This window comes from Xiphias gladius, chromosome 22 (assembly GCF_016859285.1).
Source record: "Xiphias gladius isolate SHS-SW01 ecotype Sanya breed wild chromosome 22, ASM1685928v1, whole genome shotgun sequence".
Taxonomy (NCBI): domain Eukaryota; kingdom Metazoa; phylum Chordata; class Actinopteri; order Istiophoriformes; family Xiphiidae; genus Xiphias; species Xiphias gladius.
Window position 1 is genome coordinate 18,461,791 of NC_053421.1, and position 15,845 is coordinate 18,477,635.

Here is a 15,845-nt window from a genome sequence, read left to right on the forward strand (position 1 = left end):
ACATCTATTGAAAAAAATCTGCAGCCTTCTAAACGTATTTGTAGATGATGGTGTTTTAATAGCCAGTGAGAGATATATAAGAGAGATATAAGTTTGGGACAGGCCAGAAGTTAGTGATGCCACCAGACAAGAGATGGTCTGTTGTCTCCACTGCAGCCTGACCCAATAACTTATTATGGGTTGTACACACAATACCCATGATGCCATAATGTGTGTGTGTTCGGATGAATGTTTATTATACAGGCTGGAGGAAAACAGAGGTCTGACGGAAACATGAATGCTTTGAGTGCAGTGTCTTTTTCAGGGAATTAGGGCAGATGACATACAGTAGTTTTAGATTTTTTAATAGAGCCACAAAACGTTTGTAGCAAAGTCTGTAATATCTCACAAGCCATATCCATCGAAAACTCATTATCACAATTTTATAAATGGTTAATCTAATTTGTGCAAGTATTGTATTTTGTATAGCTAGTACAATCAGAATATTTTGAGTGATCTCTTCGACATTAATTTGAGGATTCAACAAATTATGTGTTAGTATTTAATGAATTGTACAGTGCCAAACTCATAACATTTTGTTGTCTTTCTATTGTTGTAGCCTCCTACACGGCTACAGGGGTTATTTCTTTTTCACAACTGAGAACTAATACACAGGCAAGTGAGCTAAACAGGCTAGTTTTTTCAGAAAGAAATGAATGAATATGGTGTGTGTTTTTACCATTATGAATTCATTTAGAGTGATGATGGTTAATGGCCACCTGAAATGTAAAGCATTACTCACAGTAAATTGTATGGACAGGGACAGTGTCCAGTAATGAAATTCATGGATTTATTTTCATGCTTATAAATTTCAAATCAACCCTTTTGTAATTGTTCAATGCATTGAGCCCCTTGGGTACGACAGTGACTTACAAAGAATTTGTACAATAAAGTTGGTGGGAAAAAAAGTGTTTTGTCATTCATTACAAAGCATGAAATTTCTTGCATTAATGCTCATGAATGATCTTTTTTTTTTTTTTTTTTTTTTTTTTAACTTCAGTCATAGTTGAAGGTAAAATCTGCTTATTCTCTAAGCACTTTGAGTTTCTTTTTCAGACATACGGTATTTAATGGATGGTTGAGTTGCCCACAACCTCAGCAGTTTCATTTGTTCCTCTGGCACATATGTCACACTTACCAATATTTCCAAACTAAGGCATTATTTTTTTTTTTTTTTTTTTTTTTGTCATTTATGATATCGGTATATATTGTACTCCCCTTTATCTTAGTATGAAACTTTTTAAAGACATTCCTCAACCATTAGGCCTTTCACACTGTTTTCTTAAAGAGGCAAACAGTGAAACAACATCCTGGTTACCTTGCAACAATATTAATACTGTGTAAACTGGGCCAAATGATATTTTATTACTCCCTGAGGGAAACATTGTTCCTATGCATTTTGGAGAACTGGACAATATCTAAATATGCTCTCAAGTCTGTCTATCTTAGGGTTAACAATAAGGGACACTTCAGATAGACATCTATGTTCATTGGTTGCACAATGCTAATCCTGGACTATCTTGAGAAGGACTAATTTGCTATATAATCAAATTAAACTGAGGCTCTTTTTGAACTTAAACACTTGGCAAGCCAATGAACTACTCATCTGTTTCAGCAGAAAATGTGGAGAGAATTTAGCTGACATTCAGACATTCTGAGTGGTGAAAGAAGTATTCAGCTCCTTTACTTAAGTAAAAGTAGCAATACTGTAAAATATAAACGCTCCATTAAGAGTAAAAGTTCTACAATGAAATAGTCACTTAATTAAAGTATTCATACAGCAACTTCCCTCTGACCTCTAGTAGTGGAGATGAAGTACAAAGTAGCAGAAAAGGGAAATACTCAGGTTAAGTAACGGTGAACCACAACATTTTGTGCCATTTGTCATTGATTGTTATTACAGAAGAACATCCCTTAATTGAGGGATGGCCTGCAGGTAGTGTCTCTATTTTTGCAAAAATGTCAAACTCACTTTAGGCCAAGTTTCCAACCAAGAAGTGTGTGACATATGTCTAACATATGACAAACCAGACTAACATATGTTTGCGCACCCAGCCATAGTTTTAAGACCAGTGGCTTGGTCAGCGGCGATATGTTACGAAACTGGGATTCTAAAAATAATCACAAGATAAATTAGTGTTTTATATGAGGTCGAACCAGAAGCACCAGCTCTGTATTAACAAAAAGCCTTTTAGTCTTCAGTAGGTTAGTGAGCACACAGAGCGGGTCTATGATTGAATCCCTCATCACCGGGCTGTGAGATATTGTATAAGCCACGGTGCGACTATACAGTACCAGTGGGAGTTGACAACTGTGCTTTTAAATGAAATGAAAAGGTGTCTTCATATAATTCACTGCTCTAACGCATCAGAGTTATATCATACTGTACCTGCTGATTACTTATAGTGAGGTAAGGGTTACGGAGCTCATATTCAAACCCTCATGTGAATACGTTTATTGCACCAAGATGTATGAAGGCTTAAATGAAAGAACAGACGGTGACATTGTACTGATACAGAAATAATCTTTACTGGAACGTACACAAAGGGAGCAAAAAGAATGATCTAGGCACTGGCTGCCTCTGATGCATTAGAATCATTGTGATTCGTACCTTTTACCACCAGGAAGTTTGCATGTGTGGAGTATAGTGGAAAAGGCAGGACAAACTTACACTCAGATGGCACTAACTATTTTCAGGTAGTATTATGGCCGATAACCTGCCCAAACAGTCCAACAGCTGTCAGCATTCACATTAATGTATTATACATCTGCCACGTAAAGTAAAAACCCATTTGCCACACTTAGAATGCTCAGTTTGTGAGCACCATATAGCTGAGAAAGATGGCATTTCATTTCAAAGAAAAGAAATTTTAATATTCAAATTGCAAATGTATGTGTGAATAAAGGCTTCCAAGGCCTTTGATTGTCCTGAACCATATATTATGGGCCCTACATGGTTCATGCACATGATTAGCATCCTAACCCAGGCATGATTACCATCCTTTAAAATCAGAGAGCTGAAATTATTCACATCTCTGTCTTTGAAATGATTGAATCAAATCTTCGATTTATGTGATGATAAAGTGATGATTTAGCCTGAGGTTGAGCTCCTGGGTTTTCCACCCTTTTTCTCACAGCTTCAGAACACAACTTATTCAACAGCAGTTACTCGTATTGCCCTTAATCATCGTGTTGATCCAACAATGGTATTTGCTGATTAACGGCTAATCACTTTTATACTGGCGCAAATGTATAGCAATATTTTTAGGAATGAAGAACAACAGAAACTGGGAATAGATTTGCAACAAAACTAATAATTTTTCTCTTGAGTATATCTAGAAATGTAGGGTATTTAATTGGTGTTCACTAACGCATTGAAGCAACATTTAACACACAATTTCTACTGCCGTTTTTTTTTTTTGGTAAAAGCTCAGAGTTATGGATGTGTTCTTGACCGAAAGGCCTGTGATAAATGAAATTACAAGTTGCCTTGGTTTCACAAACCACTTCTTGCAAATATTAGTCTATGTTATTATTAATATGCCTTATATAGTTCACAAAATATCCAGACAAACTAGACAGACAAAACAATTGACAGAAAACAGAAATGTGATGTATATTTGCGGTGTAGATTTTCCTATAGTATAATCTCCTCAAATGTACTTAAATAGTAGTATTTATTACAATTATGTCAGATGTACTTTCCCATTCATTTATACACCATATATAGATTGTATACATATGTGTTAGGCATTTATTAATTCAGATTGACTACTTATTGAAAATATTAACATTAAGGGGTCATGCCCTGAATGTCTGCCTCCCAGAAGCTACCATCACATCACCAGATTTTATCTCTCCAAGAATGCATATTAGAAATTATATATAGAAGATGCAGAGTTTACTATGCTGATGATCCATTTGGACATGTGCCTGCGTTACTGTGCAAAGGTTTAAGGCACTTCAGATGTTTAGATTCTTATCCACCATGCAATACCATCGGCATGACAAAAAGCCCAAACACACAGCCAGTCATAAAGAAGGAGAGCGCGGAGAGCAAGGAGTACTGAAACCGACGGTCTGGCCCCCACAGAGCCCTGATCCCAACATCAGTGATTCAGTCTGGGATTGCGTGAGGAGGCAGAGGACACTGAGACAGAAGAACTGTGCCAAGTTCTCCAAGATGCTTGGGACAACCAGCCTGAAAAGTGCCTTGAATATCCAGGAGAGCTGGTGCTATTTTAAAGGCTAAGAGTGGTCACACCAAACATTTAGGTTTTTTTCTGTTTACTGCACTTATGGAGTTAACTATAAATAGAAACTATTCACGACATTAGTTTTGAAAGCATCCTCACTTTACTTTTAGTGTCTAATACTTTTGCACAGAACTGTACTGTATTTGGTTACACTTCAGTGTTTTCGGGAAAATATCTTTCTAAGAGACAAATTAAAAGATTGAAACATACTGTCCCACTTTTACTTTTTCGCTTAATGTTGTGGGCATTTTTTATGAAATGTCACAGCCTGAAGATATAATTTTCCTGGAGTATAATAGGCCCATTGGCATCAGCCATTATGCAGCCTGAGGAAAAGACTTTAATCTCCCACCGAGACTGGATAACTTTCCATTTAATTGGACACAGAGGAGTTGTGGTGGGATCGGCACGTTTTGTCTGAATAAGCAACATTCGTGGACGAGGATCCCCGTTATGACCCGGTGTGTAACCTAACGGTGAATCCGTCGTGAGCCCCACTGGTGCTACCCGGAAATATTACAAGGGCCGGAAAGGACCAGTGCTAAGGGAGCACACGTCACTCATTTTTACCCAAAAATATTATCACCGACAGTACAAATCCTTCTCGGCCGTCGAAATCTTCAGCAAAAGCTCCCTGCCAGCGCAAACTGGCGTGATCAAATGGCGAGGAGGCGGCTGCGGTATCCGTCGGCGTTGATTTCTGGGTGGCACGGTGTACGCGTTCACCCAGCTCAGCATCAGTGAAAATGGCTCTGGCTAACGACTGGAAAACAGCACGCAGAAATGGAAGCGGCGACAGCTAGCTAGACAGTCAGAAGAAGGCGTGACAGGCCTCATCCATCTGCAACCGTGCTCCGCAACTGGATGCGTAGGTAAACATTTGCCGAATATAGGTTACGCAGATGTAAATGCTAACGCTAGCATCGTAATGTTAACTGTAGTCGGCATGCTTTTAATATTGTGGTTTGGATTGATGGCTAACGATAGCAACCGCGGATATGTGGTATTCTAGATTGCGTGTGGCACCAAATTGCTAAACACGCTGAGCCAGTGTAAAATATGATGCTAAGGAGAACCGTGAAGTTTTGCATCCAAGCGCGTCCAATGTTTTCCTCTTTTTTTTCTTTTTTTTCTTTTTTTTTCTCCAAATGTTAGCCAATACCATTACGGGATGCCACCTCAAGTGCATCCGTTATTATTGCACCTGAAACGCACTGCTAATGTTTACATTGTGCAGCGAGTGTGATACTGATGTTAATTTTAGCATTTGTGTCCTTCTTCACAGGATTGCTGATTTACATTAAAATGAGAGGCAGTCAAATATGCGATAGATTATCTTCCTCATCTGCCAGGGGAGCTCGCTCCCCTCTAGGTTCATCGCATCGATTAGAGGAAACGGTAAGATTTTACGAGGTGAGCAAAACGAGATTCAAAGTGAGGGATTCTACTGTAGCCAGTGTACTTTTAGGCTTTTTGGAAATTTTAATGTAAACAACAACTTGCCTTTATGCAGTGAAAGAATTAATGCAACAGTTAGATTTTCTCCTCTCCCCTTTTTTGGCAATGAGAAGTGCATTTAAGTTGATTTATAGTTGAATTGCATAGATTTAACCAATCCTTGGGGTTACATTAGATATGCTTCAGTTTTATTGTCATTACACATAGTGAGTACAAGCACAAAGAAAAGCAGTTTAGTATCTGACCAGATGGTCCACAGAGTAGCAAAGTGATATAGATACTAATAAAAATGAATCAATGTACAGGATGAACAGTAACCAGTATGGATTATGTGCCGTACGAATGGATTTAACTTGATATCTGCTTTCAGTCATCCTCTTGACCTATGGTAAGGTAATACACAGCACCTGACACTGTGTAATCATGCCTACTGCAAATATTCCTTTGAAAACATTTGTGAAGCAATAGAAATCCCACATATTTTGACACTATGTGGACTAATCTTTAGACTCAGAAACCTACAGATGTTTAATGTACCCAATCCTTGTATCCAGTTGGGTCTATTTGGTAATTAAGTAAGAATGAAAAGAAAAATGTCAATGGTAAAAAGTCAACGGTGCAAGTATGGTGCACTTTTTGGCAAAAAAAAGGTGCTGACCTAAGTTCTAAACAAGAATCGAATGAAAATCATCAACATTTTTTTGCAGGACAGGTGGACCTGCATTTGAATATTATTATTACTGCTCTCTGGTGTGCAGTTCCACACTAATGACTAATGAATATTCTCATGCTGGAAAAAGGAAAACCTGGATAAGAGACTGACATTGTCCCAGTGGTTTCTAGCAATTTAAGGTATGCAGAAATATGACCTAAAGGGACTGAATAACATCTTAAAATGAGCCATATTCTCGTGCACGATGACTGTCAACCCAGGTCTTCTTAGTTTTTGAGATCATGATGGTGGATTTTGTCAAAATGTTGTACATACCCTGTGGGCAAACACTGTGCAATAGTATAACCCTAAAAGCCACAAAAACGCATGTTGTCAAAGATTGAAAAGTAAAAAGTCACAATGCAATAAAGATCCTGTATGATGTTTCAGTCAGGATGTTTTCAACTGTTTCAGATCAGTTTTTTTGATTGTATACTACTTGAAACACAGATTGTAGTATGAGAAGTGTTACTTTAATGACTGTAAGTTAGCAAATGCATTGTTTAATCTTTGCTTATGTGATATTGGATTTTCTGATAACACAAAATGTATAATGGGACAACGGTCAACTTCCTTCTGGTAATAGTTACAAGTCATGCAGAATTGTGACTGCACAAGTGGTAAAATGTAGCAAGGATGCCACTAGTGTAAGTAGTGTGGGTATAATCCAACTAATCAGTTACATACACACATATTTACACACACACCTGCATTTAACCAAAAGCGAGACATCTGCTGTATAATGTGGTTTTCCATACACCACTGCCACGCCTCACTGTGTTTTCTCTGTGCCTCTTCCTCAATAAATATTTGGTACTGGCAGAGATAGCCACACATACTGTATTTATACAGTACATCTCACCTGAGTGGACAGAATACATTGTGAAATACTGTACATCAAAGAACTGCTGCACCACATGACAGTTAAAGAGGTAGGCAGGCCAGTGTTTAGTATTGTGATAATTTGGGTCACTGTATCCAAAGTAGCTTCATTAAATAAGTAACCTCCTTTCACTTGCTGTGGCTGAAACCGCCTGTGGCAGACACCTGCTATATGCGTAAACAGTAAGAATGTTGAAAACAACTTTTGGCTCCATAGTAAAAATTAACCTTATGATGAAAAAGAATTGGCATTCATGCAACAGGTCTGGTTGTGCTGCAATCCAGCAGAACCACATCATGGTAAGTTATTATAAAATATAAAATGTGGAGTAGGTATATTAACCTGTTGCAGTGGCTGTAGAAGTAGGAATATCTGTAAGAGAGACCTTGAATTGCTGAGATTTCCATTTCTTCCCCTGACATAGAGAAAATGTACAGTTTTTCGAATGTAACTAGAAATTGAACTGTATCTTGATCACATTTCTCACTTAAATTGAGGGGCTAATTGGCTCACAATAATAAGAAATCTTTGGCAGGCTAATTGCAGAATAAATAAGAGTCTAGTAATAGCAAAAACCTAATGTATCAAGTATTAATTTGTGGTATGAAATATAATATATATGTAGAAGAAAAAGGAAACCTTAAACCCAATGTCAAAGTATTTTGCTAGGCTTAACATCATCTCATTGGTGGCTTGCATCATACTGTCTCCTGTCAAGTACTGTGTAGTACTGTGTACTGTGACTTTGTAATAAAAATATTGAATGAATTCAAATGATCATTCCACTTAATGTGAGCCACGGAGATAGATTTCTATATTTTGTCATTTTACAGTACAGACCTAGGATTGTATCTATACAGATTCACCTCAACAGATGGGGCATCTGGTTATAACCTAATATTAAAGGAACAGTAAGTTGTTTGTTGCTATAAATTATAGCCATGTCCCCTTTTATGACTTTCATTCCTGTTTGAATTTTGTTTTTTGCAGCTATAGGAACTTCTTGGCTGAACACGGATGAGGAATCTTGCTTAGATGAAGGAAAATGTCAACGCTGTAACACTGAAAGGAAACAAGAAGAAGCCATTTGAACTGCTTCTCAATAAAGCTATTTTAAGAAATTTTGAAATTAGGTGGAACGCATCTACTTGTCAAAAAGACACTTTTACCCTTTGATCATAAACTCATCTTCCTGGCTACCCCACTCGTTTTGGAAGTAGAGTGTGGGCAGTGGATGATCAAGAGGGAGTAGCAGCACCAGAAGTAAACAATCTGGAGAAACGAACTTTAGATTTAAGCTGACATTCAAGTAGTTCTGAAAAAAAAAGTAGCATAACCTCGCCCTTAGGGTAAAGTTTGTCTTTCACCAGTCAGTGGTGGGATCATTGTTGCCGCTCCTAGTGCTGGAGGTTTGGCCCCTGCACCCCCATGTGCCAGTGAGTGGGAGATGTTCCAATTTGGAAAATACAATCTGGACATTATAGAGATGTTAAGTGGGCACCAGGCCCACCAGTTCAAAGGCCTTGGTTTAGATCGACAACTACAGCATCAACAGCAAGTGCAACTTCACCAGCATCAACTCCAGCAGCAGCAGCAGCAGCAGGCTGAGTCTTCTGGAGCTCTTCTGTCTGGACTTGGCTTGGGCCCCCTGCAGGGGTCTAGAGGTAACGCCTTTTCTGATTCTGCCTCCATTTTTGCCAAGATGAGTGCCCCTCCTCCCCCACCTTTACAACAACAGCCTTCCTCATCTCAGAGCTCTCGTTCAAAGTCAAGCAAGATGAGCAGCAGCAGCTCAAGCCATTCTTCAGGCTACCCACAGTTCCTGCGCTCTTTCCACCCGTCTGAGGCAGCACTAGCACAGGAGCAGTTACACCCAGGTGTAGGCCGCTTTGAGCACTTTGCTGGGGGAAGTAGCAGTAGTGGGAGTGCTGGGGGATTAGGAGGATTAGTAACAGCACCTCCACCCCCTCCTCCTCTGCATCCTGGCCTCTCTGTCCCCCAAGCATCACCTGGTCCCTCCTCTTCCTCTCCTTCCCCTTCAACCTCTGTGGCCACCTCTAATAACCCCTCCAGCAGCAGTGCAGTCAGCTCTTTGGGACACCAGTTGGTTGGGGCCCAGTCTGATGCACGGAGCCTTCACCAACAGTTTAGTTGCATGTTAGCTGCTAATCAGTATTTCCTTTCTGGGGTGCCTGCTAATGCTAGTTTAGAGCAATTTCTTGTTCAACAGGGAACCCATAACCACTTAGGGATTGGTTTAAGTCAGACAGGTGGGGAGCCTAGTACTAGCCTTGCTCCGCCTCCTGCTTTGCATTCTTCTCACTCCCATGGCCACTCCGCTTCCCAGCCACAGCAGACTCCACAGCAGCCTCCCCAACAGCAACAGCTTCCACCTCACACCCTTTCTCATCCTCACTCTCATTCTCATCCTCACCACCCGCTCCACCCAGGCTCCCAACCCTCATCGCTTGGTGGCTTTGACTTCCAGGGCATCCCTGTACTATCATCAAATCAGATAGCTTCTCTGATGCAGCAGGAAGCAGGTTTGCCCCTCCCCTTACCACTTCATTTATCCTTATCTAAGGATGATGGTAAAGGGGAAAGCAGTGGAGGTGGTAGTAGTAGTGGTAGCAGCAGCAGTAGGAGGAAGAAAGCTATGGCTGGCTATTTGCCACAGAGAAAATCTGATAGCAGTAGTAATGGCAGCAGCAGCCATGGCCACAGCAGCCACAGTGGTAATCCCAGTGCTAGTAATGGAGGGCTTAGTCATGGTCAGCCCCCAGCTTTAATTGGGAGTGGGGTTGGTATGTCAAATATGGGTGGAGACCCATCATCCCTCCTTGCCTCATCATCTTCATCCTCATCAGTAGTTTCTTCCTCCTCCTCTTCTGCTCCCTCTTCCACTGCTGCCTCAGTACTGGTTACTAATGATTCTCACCTTTCTAAATCTGATAACCAGAGCTCAATGCAGCCCAACCCCACAGAGTCAGATACAGAGCCCGTTTATAGCTGTGGGGAGTGTGGCAAAAGCTTTCCTCACCTTTCAAGCCTTCGCAGGCATTTGCGCATGCATGAGCCAACCACAGCAGGTACTAGCAATACTGCCACTACTGGCCCAAACCCTGTTCACATTAAAACACAGTCTGACCCAAGCCTTCCCCATTCGACCCAAGAAACTACCCAACCCTCATCCAATTCTTGTCCTAGCCCAGACAAAATATTTCATTGCTCTGATTGTGGCAAAGGCTTTAAGAAAAAAGGGCACCTCCTGCAACATGGTGTTATACACTCTTCAGCCCGCCCATATGGCTGCTCCACCTGCTCTCGGGCGTTTAATCGTAGAGAGTCACTGACACGCCATGAGAAGATACATGAGGAAAAGCCATTCCGATGTCCCGCCTGTGGTCGTGCCTTCCGTGAGAGCACCTCTCTACTCAACCATGCTGCCTCAGGCACCTGCGGCAAGCCAGGTAGGGGACCCAAACAACGGGGCAGCAAGACAGGAACTGATGGTGAGGACAGAGTCGGGGGAGGGGGTGGAGGAGGTAATGGAGGAGGGGGAACTTATCAGAGCAATAGAGGGGTTATTTATGGGAAAACTGAGGAAGAAGATGGTGTAATCATTGTTGGGGAAGGAGAACCAAAATCAGGTTTAGGATGTGATGGTCTGTTTCAGTCTGGAAGGGGAGGGAATTCAAATGACAGGGACAGAACAGATGGTAAATACCCCACTGACTACTCTCGGAATCGTTACACAGGCTACCATGATGACCACCGTTCTCAAGGTAATCCATCTCCATGCTACTCTGGTGCCTCCCCCTGTGGAAGTGGGATGGCGGGCCCAGCTCTGAGAAAGGCACCGTTGGCCCCAACACTGCATCCACACTCACAGAGCCACAGCCAGCACCACCATCAGCAGCAACAGCCCCACCTGCCCCTTTCTTCTCTACTGGATGACTCAGAGGATGATGTCACTAGCTCTGTCAATAATGCAATCTCTGCTATAACAGCAGCTAGTAACAGTGGAAATAGAGGGGATGATAGGGGAGACATCATAGGAGGTCTACTAGGTGGTCTTGGTTTAGGTCCTCTGGGCTCTCCTTCATCCACATCTGGTATGGATAAGAATTTCAGAGGTGGTGGGAGCCAGGAGGCTATGAGCAGCAACCCACAGAATCCTACTTCCAAACCAAAACGTCCCCGCAAACCGAGAGCTAAGAAAGATCCTGCAGCTGGTGGACAGCCCCCCAAACGTAGGCAATACACCCCCAGAATGGGGCCCAGTGGGCTCCCACGCACTCACCTCTGCAGTGTCTGTGGTAAGGGATTTGCACGTCGCGAGACCCTACGCAGGCACGACCGCATCCATACTGGAGAAAAGCCCCATCACTGCACTGTTTGTGGAAAGTATTTCAGAGAAGCTTTTCACCTTAGCAAGCATCAAACAGTCCACTCTGGGGCAAAGAATTACAAATGCAGCATCTGTGGGAAAGAATTTGGTTACTCCCAGAGCCTCAGGAGGCACAGCAAACTCCACCAGAAAGGGGAGCTGGAAGAGGTGCCCACAACGCCAGCTACGGAGAACCTTAACAGCTTTAACCCAAACCCTCAATGTAGCGTGGCCCAAGACAGGAGCCAGAACCAAGCACCAAGCACCTCCTCCTATTACCCCTACTCTCAAGATGTCAAGCCTCAAGACACCAACCCCCAGTCACAGCCTCCACCCCAACCACAGCCCCCACCTCCCCCTCGGCTATACACCTGTGCTATATGTTGGAAGTCTTTCCGCCATCATTTCCATCTGACTGCTCATCACCAGACGGTTCATGAAGGCGGGGGTGAAAAGCTCTTCTGCTGTGAAGTATGTGGGAAAGCATTTGCCTACTCCAATAGCCTCACTCGACATAGGCAGTCACAGCATGGGATGACCCGCACTGAACCGTCTAACCCGCAAGAAGGCAGCAGTGGGTCTGGAGACAACAGAGGTGGGAGTGATGTTAATCAGTCAACATCAGAGAGCGAGGCTGCAACCAATGTCCTGCTACAGATGGCTCCTTCCACAGAAGGTCATGGAGGGCAGAGTCTTAGCGTCGTCACTCATAGCCATCAACAGGCCCCCCCACAACCTCCAGCTGGTTACTCTCCTCTCTTTTATGATGCTGCGGCAGCCCAATCTTCAGCCTCTAATGCGCCATCTTACTCACAGCCTCTGCCTCCAAACTCTACAATCATGCCCCCCCAGCACCCACACTCCCCAGCCGGGGTGAAAGGAGAGCACATATACCCAGCTGGATCCCGTAGCCGCACGCTTCACACCACAGCCCCGTTCCAGCCCCTCACGGAACTGCCCTCCACTGAACATCATCATCTGCATCACCATCATCATCACTCCCACCATCATCCTCATCATCAGTCAGGTACCCAGTCCCACCAACACCTTGACTGCAGCATCCAGTTGTCACACGATGAAATGAGACGACACAAGAAGAAAAAAAAAAAGTCCGACAGGAGAGATTGGAGGGAAAATAAATGGGAATCCCAAGATTTAGTCAGATTTGATGGAAGCAAAAAGAAGAGAAAGATAAGTTGTACAATAAGAGGGCAGTTAAATAAAAAACAAGGCTCTCTTCGTTTGACAATTAGGCGTGGAGGAGGATCAGGTGGCGGTGGGTATAAGCTTGTCAACACTGGGGGAATGAAGGTGCAGATCCTGTCGTCTCTCAAAGTCCCTGTGAAACGTTTTGGCTGTCCTATATGTCCCAATTCTGTGTTTTCCCGTAAAGCGGGACTGCTAGTCCACATGGCAGTTAAACACCCACAAAAAGCCTTGACCGTTCAGGAGCGACTGAGCTGCAGTGTATGTGGGAAGCAGTCTCACGGGCCTTTGGCAGCCTTCGTCCATCGGGCCTCCCATCGTGCCAGAGGGACTTTCTCCTGCCGTCGCTGCTCCGCTCGCTTCTGGAATGCTACACTTCTCCACAGGCACAAGGTGTCCTGCCGCCGCAGGGCCAAAGGACTGCAGCGAGGAGATGCTAAGAGGCTGAAGCTTTCAAAGAGACCAGGAGAGAGACAGACCTGCGAAGGTCAGGAGGAGATGCCATTCCTACAGGGACCATACAGATACTGAGCATCCTGGTATCTGAAAAGAGTGGCATACAAGAGGGATATTTCAGTTCTAAAATGGGAAGGTGAGGAAAAAAAAAAGGGACATGAAAAGGCATCTTCTGCCTTTAGGAGAATTTGCCTCATGTCTCTGTTGACATCTACTCTGCTGACTATTAGAATGAGTTTGTTAACAACTACTGTAGAGCATCCTATAAAATATCACCAGAAATTCTTCCAGTTTATATTGGAAGGTGTCTTCAAAGATGTGACTGTTTGGATAGGATCATTAACCCCTTAAGTGCATTGACACTATGCTTGGCTGACACTGTGCAGTTACTAGACAAGTTTAGGTGAAATTACCTGCTAATGTATCTCTCTTACCCATTACTAGAATCCCTGCTACACCTTTTGCTGTATGATAAACGTCTCTGCTGTGTACTTTGTCTTGTTGTTGTTCACTTAGAGGCTCTGAGGATTTTTTTAAAATGTAAAGTGCATTTATTAGGAGTAGGGACATGGGGACAAAGACCTTTGTTGATAGTTTGTCAGTGCATGTTTGTTCTCTGGTCAAGTTTTTTGCTGAGGTTGTGAAATCACTCCTACAGTGTGTGATGGTTTATTCAGTATATCCCCAGAAGTTTGTAGTGTAAAACTTGATTTGAAAGTTACTCTATAATCCCTAGTGATTTAATCACATATAGATAAAATGTCAAAGTTGCTGGTACTTAGCATTACAAGGTTCCCTCTCCTGCCAAAATGAAGAAACTTACAAAAAGCCTTGCTTATTATGTTCACTTAACTTCATTTATTTGAGATATTCCTAGCTTTTATACCAAGAGATTGAAAACAGGTTAAACAAGTGGACTGTAACACATGTTTATCTCATGTTATTTGTATGCTCTTTTTAGCAGTGATTATTTCTACAGTACTTCACGGTGTGTTAAAGACAAGGACCTATGATAATAGAAACAAAAGTAATATTCCATGTATTTATGTGTGTAACCCAATCAGTTTTCATGCCAATCTTATACTTAACCCCTCTTACTTTTTGCTGAGTTGCAATCATATTCTTACTGTCGAGCATTGTTTTTTTTTTTCTTCTAAAGAAAAACAAGTTTTAAGTACATCTTGTCACTTTATTCACATATGAAATGTTCATACCCCTGTCAAGCCTTGTTTTTTCTTTTAAAGAAAAATGATAGTTTTAGTAGATTTCTATCACATTATTTACTGAGAAGTCAGTAGTTGATTATATTTCAGCAATGAATAAACCTTAAGTGTAATCATTTGTTTTCCTTTCATTTCTGATTCAGAGTTACCCACTTCACTATCCAGAAGATGGTACAAACTGCTAGTCACTGAACATAAGTAAGATGTAACTGTTACCAAAGTCAGTATTGAAGTTTTACGATTATATTTACCTTTATCCTATGTGAATTTCATATCACTCTGTGGATTAAATGGATTTCAGGATGTAGTTGATATACCAATAAATTTCATTAAAGCTCTTAGGCTTACCTATGTTATTGGCCACACTTCTCCAAGGTAATGAACAGTTTTCAGTCAATCAAATTTACAGTATATTAACACTATACATGAAATAAATGGCTGTGTAAAACTCCTCACTCCTAACTCCACAAGATGGCAGTAAGAAACTCATTTATACTGTACTCTTGGCCTGGTGTGGATGAGTGTGGCAGTCACATGGGTTTTGCACTGATAGGGGGTGGACAGGAGAGTGTTGTATGACTGTGGATTATGGGACTGTCTGCTGTTTACTACAGCTTTAATACCACAAAGTAAACGAACTGCTTGAGCATCTCTTGGTAATCGTGACCAGCTAAATTTCACCACATTTAAATAAAGTAACACTGTATGTACAGAAATGGGTGTGATTTAAGAATGAATTCAGTTCGTGTAATTTTTCATTTGTGTCACCGGCAATGGAAAATTTGATTATTTGTTAGTGAAGCCCTTTCGGTGATTCCAGTTCAGCGATTTCATGTTAGGAAAAGCAGCTACAGTTCAGTCTTTGATACTTTCATGAGCGACACCAAACCACAATGTTTTGATTTAGTGAGACTCGCAAGTGATGGAGTTGGTTTGTAGGATATGTTAAAGAGTTTTTTGCAGGCACAAGTGTGTGTGTGTGTGTGTTTGCGTTCAGATTCATAATAAAATCCATCTGTCTTGCCTGCAAACATTAAAATATGATGATTCATACCCACTCCTGCCGTAGGTGGGCTGACAGGTGGTTAAGATTTTTGGGGGCCTGCAGCTGCACAAAACTAATAGGCGGTGGATAGTTTTCTTTAAAATAAAAAGGGGTCTCAGGATCCCTACTTGACAGCACAGTGACATTCAATATTATTCCTGCCTAGTGCATAATATT

At 41.9% G+C, this 15,845-nt stretch overlaps 1 protein-coding gene across 4 annotated transcripts; it reads left to right on the forward strand.

The window, feature by feature from the left end:
- The first annotated feature begins 4,758 nt into the window (after positions 1 to 4,758).
- On the forward strand, positions 4,759 to 15,288 carry si:dkeyp-69b9.6 (zinc finger protein 865). 4 transcript variants are annotated; one of them, XM_040117715.1, is made up of 4 exons: positions 4,759 to 5,167; positions 5,581 to 5,693; positions 8,339 to 10,818; positions 11,107 to 15,288. In XM_040117715.1, exons 3-4 carry the CDS (start codon positions 8,796 to 8,798, stop codon positions 13,473 to 13,475), a joined length of 4,392 nt encoding a protein of 1,463 aa, XP_039973649.1. In that variant the 5' UTR covers positions 4,759 to 5,167; positions 5,581 to 5,693; positions 8,339 to 8,795; the 3' UTR covers positions 13,476 to 15,288. The 4 variants fall into 4 exon arrangements, with proteins under 4 accessions (XP_039973649.1, XP_039973647.1, XP_039973646.1 ...); XM_040117713.1 differs by having other exon boundaries at positions 5,581 to 5,708; positions 8,339 to 15,288; XM_040117712.1 differs by having other exon boundaries at positions 8,339 to 15,288.
- Positions 15,289 to 15,845: the final 557 nt, after the last annotated feature.